General features: G+C 42.0%; 1 protein-coding gene across 2 annotated transcripts in view; it reads right to left on the reverse strand.

Annotated features, from left to right (window-relative positions):
* SNX9 (sorting nexin 9) overlaps positions 1 to 20,022 on the reverse strand; it is a 60,468-nt gene extending 40,446 nt beyond the window's left edge. The window contains exon 1 of one of the 2 annotated variants that reach the window (XM_054162685.1): positions 19,852 to 20,022. In XM_054162685.1, coding sequence (XP_054018660.1) covers positions 19,852 to 19,863 — 12 coding nt within the window. In that variant the 5' untranslated portion in view covers positions 19,864 to 20,022. The remainder of the gene's footprint in view (positions 1 to 19,851) is intronic. The other variant, XM_054162684.1, reaches the window with a different exon arrangement.
* Positions 20,023 to 20,656: the final 634 nt, after the last annotated feature.

The raw sequence follows: 20,656 nt of genomic DNA on the forward strand, positions 1-20,656 counted from the left end.
TGCACATTGCACAAGGGATGGAAGGAAAAACAAAACCGACTTAATTGTTTAGACACACAAAGGCTTTGCTGTACAGACTGCTACTACACTACATAATGTTGTATTTGCAACACTAATAAAGTTGTCTTAACATTTAAAGAACAATTCTTCTTCTTTATGTAAATAATTGTGATATGGCCTAAGATTATATTACCAGACCATATTACCATAATATTACCATATTATCATTATCTTCTATTGAATTCCCTTCTGATCTAAAAGCACAGAAAGCTCTCAGTGATTAAAAGGACAGTATTTTCTTATAAACTGTTGAAACCACACATTTTTTCCCCTTGACTCTTAAAAGGAAGACCTAGAATCAAAGCATTAAAGTGGAATATTAGATAAACTTTAAACCTGACCTTTTATTTAAGCTTCCCTTCCCCTGAAAGAAAGCTCATCACACTAGAGTTTATAAAAGATAAAGACCTTATTGTTTACACCTCAAGTCTTTGGTAGCCAAGTGTTCCAGAAGGAACACATACATGATTTTATTTGATTGATGACAATGCTAAGTATTAAATAGCAGCAAAAGGGAAAGCTACTGGTTGGGAAAGGTAAACAGAAAAAAGTAATCATTTTCCCTACACCATCTTGACCGAGGCAAGAATACAGCCTCATCTTCATCATTAAGACATGCTTTAGTTACTTCAGCTCGTACAGAACTGGGCTTTATTCCTTTGTTCCAAGGAAAACAATTTGATAATAATGTTACTAGTAACATTAGACATTGTGTATATCAAAATACTTGGAGGTCAAGAAGAAAAAAACACAACAAACAATCAAACCAACCCAACAACAAGACCACCACACCCAACTGCCCAGATGTTTTTGCCATAAAGATGACAGTAAAATTATTATTTCTGTTGCAAAGGAAGTTGTATGATTGATAGGAAAAAAACCCTGCAGGTTGTTATGGTCCCCACCTAGACATCCCTTCTGACATAAAACCAGGAAAAAAAAAAACAAAACCAAAAAACCAAACCACCACAACTTCCCTCCCCTGCACTTTAATTTAATGAGTACCATATAGAAATAGTTCTGGCTGGCCAAGAGATACTTTAGTTCAGTGTAAATAAAAACAGAGCAAGGGCAAAGGCAAGCAGGTGTTGTGGTTCAGCTGACAAAGCTAATCCTGATCCATATGCATACCAAATCACAGACTTGGTCTTCCCCACTGGAAAAGTACAATATCGCAGAAAAGTCCACAAGAACTTTGAATGCCTTCTTGCATGGAAGATACTCCCTTAGAACTGAAGCTTTCAGCACTTTCACATTATGAAACCAAGGTGAAGAGGAAAAAAACCAAACTTCTCAAAAATAACAGTGCTTTCATTCCAGTAGATAATCAGGCCTCCATGCAAATAGGAGAATAAGTTGCCCTACTTTTCTTAAAAAGTAAAGGGAAGGGAAGCAGCATACCTTTTGAAATACAGGGACATTTTAAGTGGAGGTGTAAAAAGTGCCACCCTCCAGTAGTGGATAAAGGTGTGAATATCTCCTTTTTACAGCATGTTACCTATACTTTCCCAGTTCCTGTAAGTCAATTTACCAGTACTCAGATGCTAAGCATCTGAACTGCAGGGAAAAAAGTTTTCTTAACCAGAGAGCCATCTTAGCCTTCTTCAAATTGTAGACCAGAGTAGTAAGTTCTTGCTTTTACTTATAAGGATGATGAGTGCTCATCAGGACAAAGGCAGATTTCACCAGCCTTCAGAACTGGCAAAACATCCCACAGTAATGATCAGACTGGAAAGGCAAGACATATTTGTGTCTAAAAAGAGAGCAATACAAATACTAGATTCTCGAGTTACAGCAGGGAAATAAAGATACTCAGAAAAACCTTGAAGTATTCAGCTTCTTGGGAAGGAAAAACAAGAGACACATGTAGAATTTAATGCAGTCATTGTGCCAAACTCTACTCATTCATTTGCTCCAGAAGCCTCTTTCAAAAGTTGTTTTAAAAAAATTTAAAAAGAGTAGGGAGGTGGGGGAATTGGAAACTAATACAATAACTTTTGTTAGGACTAAGTTTATGGGCATTTGAATATTGAAATAGGAATTTCTAACAAATTCCAAGGATTGTAGAATTAACACCAAAAAAGTAACCAGAAAGGGTGATTTGTTCTGTGGAGGTTTTATGAGGACACAGTCTCAGGCTGTGCCAGGGGAGGTTCAGGCTGGATGTTAGGAAGTTCTGTACAGAGAGAGTGATTGCCCATTGGAATGGGCTGCTCGGGGAGGTGGTGGAGTCACCATCATTGGAGGTGTTCAGGAGGAGACTTGATGGGGTGCTTGGTGCCATGGTTTAGTTGTTTAGGTGGGTTGGATTGGTTGATAGGTTGGACGCGATGATCTTGAAGGTCTCTTCCAACCTGGTCTATTCTATTCTATGCAGGAAGGGGGAGAGGATTGGACAGATAGCATTTGCATAGATAGGAAATAAGAGGATTTTTCTGTAGTATACTTCTGTTAGTCTTAGATAGATAACCTTTGAATAGATAGAAAACATCTGGGCTTTTCTGTGAAATATTAACATGCCACTGCCATTTTAGATGGATAACTTTTTGTATATAAGCCTGCACAAAACTCTCTGAAAGTACACAAGTCTTTCGGAGATATCCAACTTGTGTCTGGTGCTGAAAATAGAAGCATAATACAAGAAACTTACTGAGTCTCTTGCCTTTCTCTAAGTCACAACAAAACCCGAAAACCACACAAAACTTGTTGCAATAACTGTTGCTTCTCATATTTAGTTCTGATACGTAAAAGATTCAAACTAGCCAAGAAGCACAGGAACTACTTTGGAGATCCAGACATTCTTTTAGAGGAATAAAGGCCATTGATTCATTTACAGACTGCTGCAAACATGCAAAACAAGCAAGAACTGTTAATCTATTAGCTGTAAGAAAATTAGGTTCTTTCACTAGCTGCACATACTTCTCCCCTCTCCCTAGCTCAAGATACAACTGGCTCTGGATTCTGAAGTTGTTGCTGTATTGTGGTGTGTGGTGGATTTTTTTCCTCCAGATCCTTTGAAAATAAAGTACTGCCAACCCAAAATGTTTAAAGACTTAACTGATCAGAAAGCAGACCTGGTCATTGTACTGTATACCTACTGCCTCCCCTTTGCTCATGTGGCAGTGGAGCTCCCTGCACCTCTACTGGGAATTTGTAGCAACACATCCTGATCATTCACCTTATGTTCCCTCTCATAAGAGAACATCAGCACAGATTAATCATAACCCTGGCACAATGCCTGTCAAAAAGAAAAGGGCTCTCTGATCCCCAGCATCTCTGCAGCTCTAGCATATACTGCAGTTTCTCTGGAGTAAGAGGGAGCTGGCAGTTTTCTCTGCAAGTGGAGGACAGAGGAAACCAGCAAGAATTCCTCCTTAAAGGAAAAGAAACTTTTCAACAGTATGGTTATAGACATTTAGATCGTAATAAGGAGAAGCAAATAGAAAGGAAAGCAGTAATTCTCACTGTTCTGTCGGCATTCTTTGGAGCTGGCTCGACCTGCTGTAGATACACACCCTGACTGTGATTTCCCAATGCACAAATTTACTGACTTAATACAGTGTGAAGCCTCTCAACTTCTAGAAGTTCTAAGCATTGCAATCAATCACTCTGTCTTTTCAGAATGACAATAGTAATCATGCCTAAGCATATTAAAACATGAAAGATTCTTCACATTGAAAACCAGCACCTAAACAAGCAAAAGTATTAATTACACCTCTGCAAACCTGGAACAGATCTAGCTTTTTTTTCATTACTTACTTCTGTCTGAATACCTCCCCAAAATACTAAAAAACTAGAGAGGAAAAAAAAGAACCAAAAGCATTTGCTAATTTATTTCTGAAGAGAGACACAAGACTATGCAGATATAACTGTCATTGTGTTTCAGTCTTTGCATAAACTGAGAGGGAAAGAAGCTGGCTAGCAAAAGTCAGTAAAACAGAATTCCAAAGGATTACATTCATCACTACACTAAGTTACTAGAGGAGTATGCAAAATCCCCACAGACATTCTGATAGACTGGCTCTTCTGTATTTCCCCCAGAGTCTTGAAAGTGGTGCTAAAGCAACAGAGGTACCTATTTCTGGTAAGTCGAATCCTTCTGCCTTTTCTGAAATGTTTCACTCAAGAGATGCTAGGCTCAGATGGAAGAGCAACTTACCCTCAGGTATGACAATTATGAGGTGCACAACTGCACACTTGCCTCCATACACAGTTCACCTGCAGCAGGCCAGCTCTTTCATGGAAAAGCAGAACAATGAAAATCACTGCATTCCTCGCTAGCTGTGAGCATACAGATGAACTGCTACGGCACATCAGTTGTACTCACAGCAGCTTTCCCAATTGTTTCCCTGTCTAAACCTCTGTTGATAAGAATGATTAATGACCATAGGGATGATCACAGTGATTATTTGGTTTTGTTTACTCTTCTAAAGTAAAACTTTCTTGTAATGCTGGACTTCCTGATGCAGAACTGCTGTGATACAACTGAGTACGTTTTACAGCAATAAAACTGAAGAAGCCACTCAAAAAAACCAGCCATAACTTTGAAAATGCTTTCCCTACAGACAGGCCTTTATTATATTAGAAAGGCCTCGTGTTATGCCTTAGATTCATCTCTTTCAGCTATGTGTATAAGTTTAAGAAACTTGTACCACAGCTGCTTCTCTTGGACAGCTGGCAGTGGCAGGTAGCACAAAAGAAATACCAAAAGCTCATAGCATGAAGTTCCCATAACAAAAGCACACCTTCCTTTTAGACGTTAGCACATTCAGCAGCTCAGTGCTTAAGCCATCCAGCAGTGCCTTTTCGAGATTCAGGGGTTCACAGTTTTAATTTGCTTGGTGTCACAGTCTCAGAAAGGTAAATGCTGTATCACAGCATCAAGGATGGCAACAACCAGCACCAGAACAAGGGGACACAGTCTCAAGCTGTGCCAGGGGAGGTTTAGACTCGAGGTGAGGAGAAGGTTCTTCACTGAGTCGTTCGTCATTGGAATGTGCTGCCCAGGGAGGTGGTGGAGTCACCGTCCCTGGAGGTGTTCAAGAGGAGATTGGACATGGCACTTGGTGCCATGGTCTAGTCGTGAGGCCTGTCGAGACAGGTTGGACTTGATGATCCTCGAGGTCTCTTCCAACCTTAGTTATACTGTGATACATTCAAGGTTCATGCTTCACCTCCAGTTTCCTGTCCCACTGTTGGTGGCAGCACTTCCCAGATACACAGAATTTGATCCTCTTCTTGTGAATCTGTTTTGCAAAGTAAATGGGGCAGAAAAATCTTTTCTAAGAAACTTGGATCTTGCTAGAGAAGCACAAGTCATAATTTGTGAAGCCTGGTAAAATGTCTTGGGGAAAAAAAAAAAAAAGTTCTTCATTAGCATCAGCTTGCCTTTTGTTTTGGCTTTTTTTTTAAGCTAGGATTCACCTTCACAAGTCCTTTATTTTCAATAGCAGACTTGGAACTTTATTTCTAGGAGAGCAGTTTAAGCTTTTAGCTGGAATGAATAACAAAGGGCTTTGGGTCACCTCAAGTAACACCAGTAACATTTCTGTTATCAACAAACTTCAGAAAGGTTTGCTACAAAAGCCACATCAGTTAGTACAAATATTCTTCAGTAGGTCTAGTAAGCATCAGCCTTTTAAACCAGCTGCTTGTGAAACACTGATAAACAGTATGTTTACTACATCTGAACGCACAGAAGAGCAATATGCATTTCTGTCATCCCTGACTTTGTTCTATTCATTCTTCAAGACAAGCTTTTTTGGATAGGAGTTTGAGAATGTTTTGTTTGGTTACACTTTTAGAGAGGTTTTTTCCATTTGCTTTTGGTTGTTGTTTGGGGGTTTTGCTGGTTTTTGGTTTGGTTTGGGGTTTTTTGCTGTTCTTTGGGTGTTTGTTTTTTTTTCATTGGCTTTTTGTTGTTGGTTGGTTGGCTTCGTATGTGGGGTTTGTTGTTTCTTTTATTTGGGGTGAGGTGGGGGTGTCTTTGCCCAGTGATTACCCTCTAACAGTGTTTGAGGTAGTTTACTGCTTAGAATAACTGCAAGACTTCCAACTTGCTATCAGCTGAAGAGTCAGCAATAAATTTCTAGCTGTCTTCCTTGTGTCAGTGAGGCTACAGAAATGAGTCAGGGTAGGCAAGGCTTTAAATGACAAGTTCAACCACTGCTTCATTTCACTGTTCCCAAAACAGCCTACTTAAGTCACTATGTTTTAATTAACACATCCTCAAAAAATTACTCTAAGTCAAAACACACACTAAGTCCCACTTGGATATTACTAAAGATACTGCCAGAAGAAGTTTTAAACAACCGGTGTCTAGAGACCAGTAAGCCACTAAGCATTCCCAAAACTGAAGAGATCTTCACTGCAGCAGCTGGAACATCTGGGGCTATGATTTGACCAAAAATGCCTCTATTTCAGTTGTTCTATCACAGCTGCATCAGACTATCAGGCAAAGTGTGTATTTGGGTAGTCTATGTAAAAATATCAAGCGACTCTTCGAGTACTTGTGTCTCAGCCTGGAAAGACAGCTACTTCTGTCCTGCCTAAAGAAACCTGTATAGATGCCTTCCACAGGCATTCCTGAGACAAGGAGTGAACCAAAAAAAAAAGGAAGATGGAAGCATAAGAGGCCATTTGGGACACTGTCTCCTCAGACAGACACCTACAAAAGCTTTCCCTGAGAAATCCATTATGCATCATTCTGCAAATTGCTAGTTAAAAGGATACAGAATTATTACAATTATAACAAGAGCCCAATGCTTATCTTTTTAGCTAATATGGAACAAATGGAGAAGATGTGTATTGCTTGTCTAATGCTAGGCATCATTGCTCTCCTGTGTGCTCAACAACATCTGCATAGAAAGAAAAAAAAGCTACTAGCCTGCAGAAGCCAAACCATTTCTTCAAATTGCTTACTAAAATCATAGCATAAAACCAAAAAGTAAAAAATAAAATTGATGTGTTCAATACAAATCCCCCTTCAGTCTTAAACTCTTTCCTAGCACAACCGGCTTTTGCTTTTGGCAACAGCAGTTTCTTGTGATTTAAATTCTAAGTTTGGTCAGTAACTCCACTTCTGGACTAAGAGAGGTCACAATATTCAGCTATCATTACTTGAAGTTCCCTCACCAGCTATAATTGCTGGATCCTCACACTACTCTATAAATTTACATTAAATTGCATCTCAGCCTCCTGGCTCACTGTCTTCTGAGCAGTTTTCCAACTCTAAAATCAGTTCAGTAACCTGCAGCTAGTTATTTGAAGTCAAAATCACTGACCATAAGCACATTAGAAGCAAATTAAATACTCATAAAAAAAGCTAGGAAACAAGGACTTGCATCCTGTCTTCTACGAATGAAATACACTTGCAGAGACAGAAGACAATAACAAGGAGTTCCTCTTCAGTCACAGATGCTGCATGTTCCTACCATACTTCAGGTAGGCATTTAAGTATTCACACTGGATTGAAAAGCCTCTCTGATATTGCAAGAAAATGGCTAATAAAGCATGAAGATATTCCAAAAAGCTCAAACTAGGAACTCTGAAGCAATTAGAGTATGAGAAGATAATGCAGGACCCTATTCCTACCAACATGCATGTGGCTTAAACCACTGGCACTTTAATATAGGCTTCCCTTGAAACCATTTCTGTATGATTGTGTATAAGAAAGAAGTGATCGGGCAAGTTTTCAAGTTGTAAAGAGCCTTGGAAATGTTTTCTCTAGTGATAAAGACAATGATTTACTAGCCTCTTCAGCAACTCAGGCTTTCCTCCATGAGAGCAGAATAGCTCTTCAGATCTACCACACAGGACTTCACTGTCTTCCTGAAAATCTCTTTCTCCCTACAGGAAAGAACATCTGAACCCTGTTCAGGCTAGTCCAGCTCATTTATTATATAACTTATTTTTGATTCACAGAACATGACCTGCTTTATAGCTGTCAACCTGTATGCAACATCAGCACATCTCAAAGCCCACTGAAACACACTCCTGGCCAGCATTAGAGGTAGCACACACACGAAGAACCTGCCTTATAGTTAACTCCTACATATTGGGACTAAAGTTGTCGATGCAGTATGAGGACTGAAATGGTTCTAAGATATCTTAGAAATATCTTTAAACTGTTAGACTGTAACAGATCTTAACATCTTAAAGCATTAAATTATAGCCTCTTTCAATGCAGTTACAAGTCAGGGAAATAGATAACTGCCACAGATCACGAAAAAGCAAAGGGAAACTAGGAGGTTCTCCAGGTTTACAACAGTGGTTAAGAATTTTGAAGTCTGTGGATTCCCTGTGAGCATCACAGTTTTAAAAAGCAGCATTCAAGTTCTGGTACTTTTTAAACAAACGACATGCACAATTAAAAGAGGTGCCTGGTTACCCAGTCTGGTGCTCATACAGGTTTATTCACGGGGCAGTGTCAAACCAGATGAACCCAGGCACACAAGCAATACAGAACCAAGCGAAATTCTCTTGCAGAAATACGTGCAAGGCATCCATCTGATTTAGAGATGTTTCAAAACACTGACTCAGATAGTCCTGTTAATCACATCTGAACTTTCAGTTGGGCTAAGCACCTGAATTTTTCTCCTTGTTTAAAACATTACTAATAAACCAGTTATCAGTTATTAACAATGTACTGCAAAACTTTCGCTGGCACATCAGAAGACCTTTTTCTGAATCAATTTATTGCCCTGCTCCAAGAGCCCAGAGTAGCCTGTATTTTCCTTTCTGAACACCAGCCTATTACAGATTCCCACACTGCAGACTGAAAAATTTCAAACTGTGAGAAGATTAATGGGTTTGTCTTTAAGGTTATTAGGCAGGAAACATTTATCTCAAATGGGATTAAAATATCTGCATAGATTGATCAGAGCTGTGTCTCTGAAACCAAACTGCAATACTTGCAACTCTTTGCTAAACCAATATTTAACTGTGTGTTTCAGAAATCTGCGGTGCCAAGTTCACAGTATCACAGTATCACCAAGGTTGGAAGAATAAAATAGAATAGAATAGAATAAACCAGGTTGGAAGAGACCTTCAAGAGACCTCAAAGATCCTCGAGTCCAACCTGTTACCACAGACCTCATGACTAGACCATGGCACCAAGTGCCATGTCCAATCCCCTCTTGAACACTTCCAGGGATGGTGACTCCACCACCTCCCTGGGCAGCCCATTCCAATGACAAATGACTCTCTCAGTGAAGAACTTTCTCCTCGAGTCTAAACTTCCCCTGGCACAGCTTGAGACTGTGTCTCCTTCTTCTGGTGATGGTTGCTAGAGAGAAGAGACCAACCCCTTCCTGGCCACAACCACCTTTCAGGTAGTTGTAGAGAGCAATGAGGTCTCCCCTGAGCCTCCTCTTCTCCAGGCTAAACAATCCCAGCTCCCTCAGCCTCTCCTCAGAGGGCTTGTGCTCAAGGCCTCTCACCAGCCTTGTTGCCCTTCTCTGGATACATTCAAGTGTCTCAATGTCCTTCTTAAACTGAGGGGCCCAGAACTGGACACAGGACTCAAGGTGCGGCCTAACCAATGCAGAGTACAGTGGCACAATGACCTCCCTGCTCCTGCTGGCCACACTATTCCTGATACAGGCCAGGATGCCATTGGACTTCTTGGCCACCTGGGCACACTGCTGGCTCATGTTTAGGCAGCTGTCAATCAGCACCCCCAAGTCCCTCTCTGTTTGGCAGCTCTCCAGCCACTCTGACCCCAGCCTGTAGCTCTGCATGGGGTGGTTGTTCCCAATGTTCGCCTGAAACTGCAGGGCAATCGCCACTGTACCCTCACAGTCCTGTCCCCAGAGAATGTAGCCAGCAAGACTCTTGTCAAGGTTTCAGAAAAAACCTGCAGTGCTCACCAGAAAAACTGCCACACTGTGACTTGCTCATTAAGACAACTTGTAGTCCCACAACAGTGCTGCCACTGTGAGAGTGGATATTAGAAAAAAAACCCCAAACAGTAATTATCCCAGTAATTGGAGAGGCACAAAGTTTCACTAAGGTTATCTAATGAAGCCTTTTCAGACTCACCACACCGTAACAGGTTGTGCATTTCAACAAACCAGCTGCGAAGCCAGTCTAGAAGGAAATGAAGAACTAGCAAAGCAAAACACTTGCATGATAAAATGACACTACTTCAAATAAAAAACTTGACCTGTAAAATGAAGTATGAAATAGTTGTACTACTTTGAAGTCCCAAACACTGGTAATAATAGGAAAATACAGTCTCAATTGTAAGCTTACCGAAGACAGTTGGGAAGGAATCTAAAAATGCAGCAGAGCAGATCCTCAATTTGGAATTCAGCTAACTTCTATAACTTGAGTAATGAACATTAATCAACAGACTAATGTTTTGGGATCTCTTAATCTCTTTTAGAAACACTACTTCATGAACGCTCAATAATTGAATAATTTCTACATTCACATCTATTTTATGACCTGTGAGGAAACTATTATACAAAAATAGTCACATTTTATCAGATGAACCTTCTTTACTCCAGAAATGAGCAAATTTGGGGGTTTAGGGGTTCTAATATACCCAAGACTACTGCTATTTTGGGCTCTTCTCTTGACACTGTAGAAAAGTAGAAGACCCTGTAAAGCTATGAACTGGGTACATTACATGGCAGCTCAAACCGGCAAAGCTCAGTCATTAGGCCTGGCCAGAGAACACTTAGCACTTGAACTGAACAGTAGACACATGCAATTTAGTGTAATGTGCATGCAAACAATACTGCCCTATACCACTTTAAATAAATAAATCCTATAGTGAATGACAGAACTGGATTAAGTCATAGAAGATTTACAGTTTCTTCTTCATAAATCTTCTGTTATCTAGGAATGGATTCTAAATTGGACAACACAAAAACCTTTCTTGTACCAGTGACCTTTACAGTGACAGACGTCATCAAAGGAGTCAGAAAAAGTTTCAACTTCTGCTTCCCCACAAACTACTAGAAAATTTGGCAGCTTGACAGAATGTTCTAGAGCTGTTGATACAAAAATTATAATTCAATAACCACATACAGACTTCAAGGAATGCAGTCTAGGTCTCTGCAGCAAGGAAGACACTTGATTTTGCATTCCACAAGCAACCATTTTCAGAAGTCAAACACAAGGCTGTTAAGAGAGGAAATTACACTACTGCTGAAAGAACAGTGCTGCAGCTAGGTAAGCACTAATTACATTATATTATCATGTTACTGCAATATTTAATTGCTTACTAATATCTTAACCCTCCAAAAAGTATTAATGCAGTGGGGGGAAACAAAACATTTAAGCTTAATTCTCAAATCTAATAAGTATGTAGGACAAAATTAACTCCTCATCAGTTGCAGCCTTACTGCTTCAGAAAGATGACCTTTATACACTCTCCAGGGAATTAGGACTTGAATCAAAATTAGGAGGAACAATAAGTGAAATATCAATCACCTCTTTTTTTTTTTTGAAACAGCACATATAACCATGACAAGTAATAATAACCAAAAAATCCTCATACAGAAAACAGAACCATTTCAAAACTATCAGAAGTGAGTTTAGAGTTGTTCTTCAAAATAAGACATTTTGTTCTATCAGCCTTTAGGAAAACAAAATCGAGAGGGCAACTTATTTTTGTTCTAAGCACCAACAAGGTGCTGGGAAGGCTGCGAAAAGCAAAGCAAGTCCAAAACCTACTGTGTATAAACAGATATGCCATATGAATACACAAAATAAAAGCACAACAGTTCCCTTGCCAAGGAGCAGCAGATGGCAACTGAGAGCAGAAGTCAGTAACACAGTAATATGTCATAAGAAAAAGCCTGTCATGCAGTTGTACCCATGTCCCACTTTTTAGAAGAATGGGATGGAATGATTTCACCTGTGCAAGTCCCACTTGCAGAAACCCCAGGTCAGGCATGGCTACCCATCCCCAGAAGCAGCTGTTTTGCTTGGACTCCCATAGGACCTCCCTCAAGTTGCACTGCCTACCTTCCTACTACTTCCTCCTTCCAACCACCTATTTTGCACACTGGAAACCTCCCCTGTACAGCATTTTCCTTTACGGGGCAGAGGTTGGGGGAAGGACTGCTTTAAAAGATGAGAGGAAATTAGAAGGTATAATCAACAAAAAAATTGTTCATGTGCACAGAGTCACTGGTTTGACTTTACCCAAAATGCTTACTACAAGCATGTACCCTCTTATTAGCAGTGCCCAGGATGGCTTGTGTGCCCTTCATACCATGCCATATGCTGAATGTCCTCTCTCAACTACAGAGCAGCTGGACAAGCCTGCATAAAGGCAGCTCCCTACAAGAAGAGTCGTCCCTTATGCCCTCCTCTTCCTGGGTTCTCACAGAGGACTATCTGTCAAAGTTAAGTGATTCTGGTCTTAATTGCACACACCACCCCACCCCCCCCCAACACACACACAGACACTTTGCCCCCCCCCCACAGAGATTTCTTACCCATACAAAGCTCAAAGAGAAAGACTGCTGTGGAAAAAGTGATAAGGCTCAGAGCTTAAATTAAATTTTCCAGTAAGCAATATACGTCTGTTTTTCCTCCTCAGCAGTACTTACATTTTGCTTATTGGACTACTACAAGGTTACTTTGTTTTTCAAACTTTTATGTTGATTGGGAAGCTCCTTTCCAATCATAAACCCCTGAAAAGGCTGGAACACAAGCACTGATTTTTGCCCCCTCAGAGAAGTTTAACATAAATTTTAATGACCTTGAAAATATGAAACATGCTTTGAAATAGAGGTCGAGCTTTAAATGCTGAACAGTGCAATAGTTATTTACTTCAAATAATTCCAGATAGCTACATGTTGTTCTGTCCTACTGCACTGCTGGTTGGAAAACCAAACCAAAACCAAACCAACAAAAAAAACCCCAACAAACAAGAAACACTCCCATGATTTTACAGTCTCCATTACCTGCTTTTGTAATGTTTTGCAAGATTGCTTCCATCACTATCAATGTTGCAATTGCTTGGAAATTTAATACCAGAGGGAACCCATATATTTGAAACAGCAAAGCTCTCATATCATTTTCCCTTTGTAATCTCTGTAAGCTCTGAAATCTGCCAGATGTCCTAATCGAATAAGGAGTTTTTTATGAACAGAAGATATTAAATATTTCAGGAGCTTTTTCAAGACCTGAAAATCAGAGGTTCTAAATGAGGAAGACCATCCACAGAGAAAAACCTTGAAAGAATGGCATAAAAACCTTTTTTCTCAAAGCCACAGCTAGCTGTAAAGACATCCTGCTGAAATAATACTGATACATGGAGAAATTCTATCAGAGTGAAAATCTGAATTGCTGAATCTATTAAACAAATGAAGCTTATGACATCTGATACCAGACTTCCTTCTCTTACCTACTGCAATCATGTTTTGAAATTATAACCTATGGTAATGAGTCTCTGATGACTCAATGCCTAGGTGCTTAAAATAACTTTGAAAAACTGAGTCAGAGGAATCAATCATTGCCCAAGCACAGCATCACACAGAATCTCATCAGCTTCCCAGCTTAGCAGCACAGGAACGGGAAGCCTTGCACTAAAAAGCTGCAAGGTAAGGCAAGCCACTTATCGAGAAACTGCGTGATTTTGGCCACTAAGCCTAAGTAACGCAGAAAGTCCCAGGAAATATTTCTGCCTCTCCTTCATAGCTTAAAAAACCAAGCCAAACCAAAAACACTTCTCCTATGATAAAGGCCATAAAAATAAAAATTATTAATTCATCTAATTAGAATAGAGTTAACCATGTTGGAAGAGACCTTTGAGATCGAGTCCAACCTATCATCCAATACTGTCTAATCAACTAAACCACAGCACCAAGCACCCCACCCAATCTCTTCCTAAACACCTCCAGTGATGGTGACTCCACCACCCCTGGGCAGCCCATTCCAAAGGCTAATCACTCTTTCTATGAAAAACTTCTTCCTAACATCCAGCCTAAACCACCCCAGCACAGCTTGAGACTGTGTCCTCCTGTTCTGTCACAGGTTGCCTGGGAGAAGAGACCAACCCCCACCTGGCTACAACCTCCCTTCAGGTAGTTATAGAGAGCAATAAGGTCTCCTCTGAGCCTCCTCTTCTCCAGGCTAAACAACCCCAGCTCCCCCAGCCTCTCCTCATAGAGCTTGTGCCCCAAACCCCTCCCCAGCTTTGTTGCCCTTCTCTGGACATGTTCCAGGAAATCAACATCCTTCCTAAACTGAGGAGCCCAGAACTGGACACAGGACTCAAGGCGTGGCCTAACCAGTGCTGACTACAGGGGCAGAATGACCTCCCTGCTCCTGCTGGCCACACTGTTCCTGATGCAGGCCAGGATGCCATTGGCCCTCTTGGCCACCTGGGCACACTGCTGGCTCATGTTCAGCCTACTATCAACCAGTACTCCCTGGTCCCTTTCTGCCTGGCTGCTCACCAGCCACTCTGACCTCAACCTGTAGCACTGCATGGGGGTATTGTGGCCAATGTGTAGAACCCAGCACTTAGATGTCTTAAATCTCATGCCATTGGACTGTACCCATCTGTCCAGTCTGTCAAGATCCCTCTGCCGAGCACTCCTACCCTCTAACAGATCAATACCTGCCCCCAGCTTGGTGTCATCTGCAAACTTAACTGATGATGGACTCAATCCCCTCATCCAGATCATAAAGATATTAAAGAGCAGGGGACCCCGCACTGATTCCTGGGGGGACAGCTGGATGTGGCACCATTCACCACCACTCTCAGGGCTCGGCCTCCAGACAGATCCTAAGCCAGCACAGAGTGCTCCTGTCCAAGCCATGAGCTGACAGCTTGGCCAGGAGTTTGCTGTGGGGGATGGTATCAAAGGCCTTGCTAAGTCCAGGTAGACTACATCCACAGCCTTCCCCACATCCACCAGGCGGGTCACCTGATCATAGAAGGAGATCAGGTTGGTCAGGCAGGACCCGCCCTCTGCAAATTAGTTTTGTTACATCACACTTTACATATACAAAGAATAAGATCATGATTATATTGCATCTTGCTTGGGTGAATTTGTATAGTGGAACATGCTGAACAGATTCTGAAGTGATCTGCATAAGTTCATCCCAATTCACAGCTGTATTAAGATTCATTAACATCTCTTAAGGCGTGATTATCTAGAAAAGGCTACTTTCAAAGTCATGACAAAACAGAAGGCAGACTTACAGAATGCCAAGTTTGGGTATTTTGGTGGGTTTAGCAGAGAGTAATGCTGCACTTCCCACTGTAAAGCAGAACAAAGAATTGTTTCTGCCCAATTCATAATGTAAGCAAACACCTTCATAATAATACAAAGAAAAATGTGAGACTTCTTTGAGGGAGCCTTACACTAGTAAAAGAAGCTGAGAATCAAAATAAAAGATGAAACGAATGATATACATTTAAGGGAAAAAAAAAATCTTCATTTGAATTTTAATCTGTTACTTTTCCTACCTGAAATTTTCATGTATAAAATCATGACCTTCCCTCACAGCATGAACCATCATGCTGAAGTCAACTATACCCAGTGACATTCACAAGACAAAACCTGACACAATTAGATAGAGAAAAAAAGCCTTGAATAACATTTCCATGTTTTAAAAGTACTCCTAAGTTGTACCTTCTTATAAGAACAGAATATTCAGTCTAAGCTTTCATCTCAAGGGACTTCTTCCCACAAAAAAGGGCCCACTTCTACAAACAGAATACGATAAATGAGTTCTTGAAGTAGACAAACCATTGAACAAATCAAGAACATAATGGTAGGTGCCCCTAAAGTTATGAAGAAACATCGGTGACCTTATGAAGAGCCTAACATCATGAAGCTTATCAATACCTGCCTTGTCACCAGTTTCAAGACTATTACTTCCTACAAGTAGAAGTTTATCAGCTCTTAGTTCCAATTTCAACTTTTAAATGCTCATGGCACATTAGCAGCACAAGTTCCAGAAGAACTGTCTTGATCATCAGTATGCATGTAACCTTTTTATTCCTATTAACACCTCCTCCTGAAATTAGGACTTCACAAAAGGTAAACCATCAGACTTTTCAAAACCAATAAATAACTAAAACCAGACTGAGGTAGGGAGCACATTATTTAAAAGCCAGAATATCACTTCCTGGCATTTCTAGCTCTCCCTATTCAATGAAACTCAAAACCAAAAGAAAAACCATGAGTAAAGCTGTGACCTGACAAACTCTATTGGGGAAAGAAGAGGAAAGGCCAAAGAATTCAAGAAGGAATAAACAGAAGAACAATACCACCACAGAAATGCATTTACAGTATTGCATTTCCTTTGTGACTGAGCACTGAAAACGTTTGAAGCTTTAGTCTTTTAGGCTCATGCACTTTTTGCCTTCTTTCGTAACGCACAGTTAAAAACAAGGATTAGTTATCTCAATTCTGTCTCTGAAGAAGGCATCCAAAATAAAGTATCTAGCTTAATGCATCAGTTCTTAAATGTGGATATGAAACTGCCTACTTTCTAAGTCAGCTTCAGTTAAATTCTTGCAAAACTTTGAAAGTTAGCATCTCCTAAACAATTCTTTGTTTTGATTTGTTGCTTGTTTTGATTTTTTCCACATGCTTCAATTTCAGAGCATGTGACATTTACCAAGTTTTTATGTCATTACAAAATCCACTGCCAAGTTACAATAAGGATCTAAGCAACCAAAACACTGCCACTGAAAGTCTCAGATCCTCCATTTCCCATTTATATTTGCACCATTCACTCTGAAAGTCTCCCCCTCCCCTCTCTGCCACCCTAGCCAACCTTATGCATCAGCTCTGAAAAAACTTTCAGTTACTGCACCTCCCTAGAACTGGAGAAAATGGCCCCCCTGTTTCTGTCTAGTTAATCTTTTGCTATTTCAGCAACTCAGAGTAGCTCAAAGGCCTGAGAAGTGTTGGAGTCAACTCCTGGAATGTGCAGACAGCACAGGATGAGAAAGATGGAGAAGTGACTGCTAGATCTGCTCACAGCGGAGACAGCCTCTACAGCCTTCAGAGTATTTACAGCCTATAGCTGCCCCTGACCCTTTTCAACAAAAGACTTCCTATCAAATTGCCAGTTAACAGATGTACTAGGAAAGCATTTCTAATTATAATAGCAGTCTTTTTCCCTAAAATATTTTATTATTTCAGTGAGAAACCTAGTCAGTTTCAATAGTACAGGGCAGAGCCAGCAGATTACATGGCTGTAGAACCACTTCCTCACACTACAAAACTCCAGGAACTTAATTGCTGTGGTTTATCAAACAAGGAGGCAAGAAAACTGGCCAGCATTTACAAGATCTTGTGGTAGAAAGCCCTATTTCCACCCCACTGCCCAGAAAAACTAACACTTTGATACAAAGATTTGTAAAAGTTGTAGACAAGATAAAACTGAAAACAGAAGTTGGGCAAACTTAGATTCAAAATAATAAACCACCAACAGAATGAGAGTTGATGTTTAAAAAACCAAAACAAGACAAAAGACCAATTACAGTTTTACATCACTGAAAACATTCAAATAAAACCTGAATTTTCTCCCCAGCTCTCCTTGTAAAGTACATTCTAGTTTAAACAGGAATTCATTCAGGAAGCACTCACAGCCTGTGCAGCACAGGCCAGGTCTGTCAGTCACCCTTACCAGCTAAATAGGATTTGACACAATTAGAAGTTTTAGAACTTCCACTTCAGATGACTACTTGTGGTTTTGTTAATGTTTTCCTAACAATACAAATACACTTCACATATTTCTTCTAAAAATAGGCTATTTTGGAAGGAGTCAGAGAAAAGATGAGAGATTTTTTTACAGTTTAGGAGAGTTTTTTTCACAGTTCATTGAGCAGTTACTCCCTTACACTGTTTAAAAAAGAGGAAAAAAATGTCTCTTTTAGTATAGCTGACATGTGCACAAGTTTAACAAATTAAAATCCCAAACCACGGGAATTGGCAGAGAGGAATTATCTCCTGGATGAAGCACACAGAAAATGAAGCAAGCTTCTCTCCACTGCTGCTCTCAGTCACCAGCATGTCAAAATAGCAATAACAAACTATTGAGTCTTTACTGACTATCACTTCCCAATTTTAACCTTCCATTTAAAGGAAATCACAACTTGCAATGTGTAGAATGAAACCATTTGCACCATTTGGTTTCAAGCCAGTCCTGGTTAGGAAGTTACAAGTTACACAGCCTTTAGTATGAGGCCACAAACACTCAAAAAAATTATTCCAAAGTTGAAGTTTCCAAATGTATGAATAAAATGGTTTCAGGCACTTGGCACAGAATGCAGGATGCCATGAGGATACTGCACCTCAAAGCAGAGAGAGAAACAGTAAAGTATTTTGGTACAGTACCTGCTCAGCATACTGGGTATTATGTAGTTTATTCATACACTAAAACAGTTTTCTTTTTCTTGCTACTTACATTAGTTAGGTTGATTACATATTGTTTATACATACATTCCATCAATCATGGAAACCACCAACACTAAAACCGAGCCCATTAATAATACTCTAAAACCTCAACAGAATATAAATGTCACTATTAATACTTCTTAACCTGCTTAAATGATTTTGAAGCTGAAAACTAACTTCTCTGAGCTTCTGAAAAAATATTACCAAAGTATCAGCTTACATTGTTACAGAAACAGTTACTTATACACTGAATCTGACACATTGAAGATGCAGAATTTCTCCAGCACTAAGAAGCGCAAGACACGCTGTACTGTATGAGAACTGCCTCAGTAAAAGGGAAGTTTTTTAAACTGCTGGCCAAGTTTGTGGTATCAAATCACTCCAAGTACTACTTAAATAATTTTTTAAAAATCCTTCTGCAGTATTTAGACAACTTACAGACAACAATTTACCTACACAAGCAGATATACTTTCATCAACCAATATAGTAAACAAATACTGTTGATTTAGAAAGAGGCCAGTTTCAGACAGAACGGGTTAATTTTGACTGGTATATTCATAGCAGATACAGTTGAAGAATTGAACAAAATAATATGACTTCCTGCTTCTGTTTTTTTGTAAAACGAGACCCTGCTATTAACAGGTCGCACACTACAGCCTGTCCGCTCCCTCAAGAGACGCCGCACGCCTATCCCCCCTGCTTGCCACCCCAGAGGGTCTACATCGGCTGCCTTGATGCGACAGGGCGGTCAGGCAGTGCAGGGGGGCGAGGCAACCGGGACACCCCGTCCGTTGCCCCACAGGACAGCCAGGACACCCCGTCCCAGGGCGGCCGGGCCCGCCGGCGGCCGAGGCCTCTCCCCACCGCGATCTGCCGGCCCGCGCCGATTGGCAGGGCACAGTGGAAGCGGGGCAGCGGCGCCCCGGCTGCAGGAGCAGCAGCCTTCGGCCTGCGGCGGCTTTTCGGCCCTACAGTCACCCTAGAAGAGCCAAGTCGCGACTGAAGCAGGAGGAGAGACATCAGGACAAAAATAAGGCGGAAAACTTTGCCCTGCCCAGAAGTTTGCCGGTGCCCCGCCGAGCCCTCCTTGCCCCTCGGAGTAGCTGGGCAGTGGCGATGAGGCCCGAGTGCGGCGCAGCAGGAGCGGTGGCTCCCTCCTCTCCTCTCTCCCGCGGACGGCGGCGAGAAGCAGGCCCCAGGGAGAGGGCTGGCTCCCCAAAGCCCCGAAACGCAACCCGTCCTCTGCGGGGCCGGCCTGCCTCCCTCCCTCTCTCCCGGCGCCAAGAGGGGCTGCTGCCCGCCAAGCCCCTCCGCGGGGCCTGCTTAGCGGCCGGGGTCTCGGCGCAGGGGGCGCCCCGGAGCCGCCTCACGACCCCACGGACAGCGGCGGGGGCTGCTCACCTTGGTGGCCATGGCGCTGCCGGTGCGGGCTGGGCTGCTGGTCTCCCCTCCCCGCCGCGGCTGCTCGGTCGGTGTGTCCGGCCCGCCCGCCGCCGCTGGGCCGCGCAGGCGGCTCCTCCTCAGCGTCCCGCGGTCGTCGTCGTCGCCGCCGCCTGGGGGCCGTTGTGCTGCTCAGCAGTAAGATGTAGCCTCACGGCGGTGCCCTCTCCCCACGCCCCCGCCGCCCCTTCCACTACTATCACTGCTTGTCCCGAGCGTCTCCGTCGGGGCCACTGGGAGTGATCCGCGGCGCCCCAAGGGAGCCGCCCCGGCTGGCCCCCACTGTGGTGAGGGGCGGACGTGCCCCGCGCCCCTCCGTTTGGGAGTGCTCTCGCTACCCCACCCCGGTGCATTCAGCGGCTGTGCTTGGTAGCCAGCGTTTGGCCTCAAATTTCCGATCGTAGGGGGGAGGCGGCCAGCACAAAGACATTATCTGTCAGATCGTTATTTCTGAACAGAAATTTCGAAGCGGCTGCAATTCAAGGAAAGTATGTTTAAGTTAGCCAGGTTCCCTCTCCAGTTATTAGAGGGATGTGCGTTGCCCCGACGTCCTTTTTCAGCTGGGTCTTAGTGTGGGGCAATTATTTACAGCGGAAAATTACTTCAAGGACCTGGTCCAGGTTGGTAGCATTCCTGTCGGGTGCTCCACGACCATCTCATAGAAACTGTCTCTGACTCCACTTGATTTACAGCCTGCAGGAGCGACGTGGTGGTGGTGGGGCTAAAACAAAAGAGATGCGAAAATGCTCTGTCAGTGATCACGCAA

The sequence above is a fragment of the Dryobates pubescens genome, chromosome 6 (genome assembly GCF_014839835.1).
Source record: "Dryobates pubescens isolate bDryPub1 chromosome 6, bDryPub1.pri, whole genome shotgun sequence".
In the NCBI taxonomy this organism is placed as follows: Eukaryota; Metazoa; Chordata; class Aves; order Piciformes; family Picidae; genus Dryobates; species Dryobates pubescens.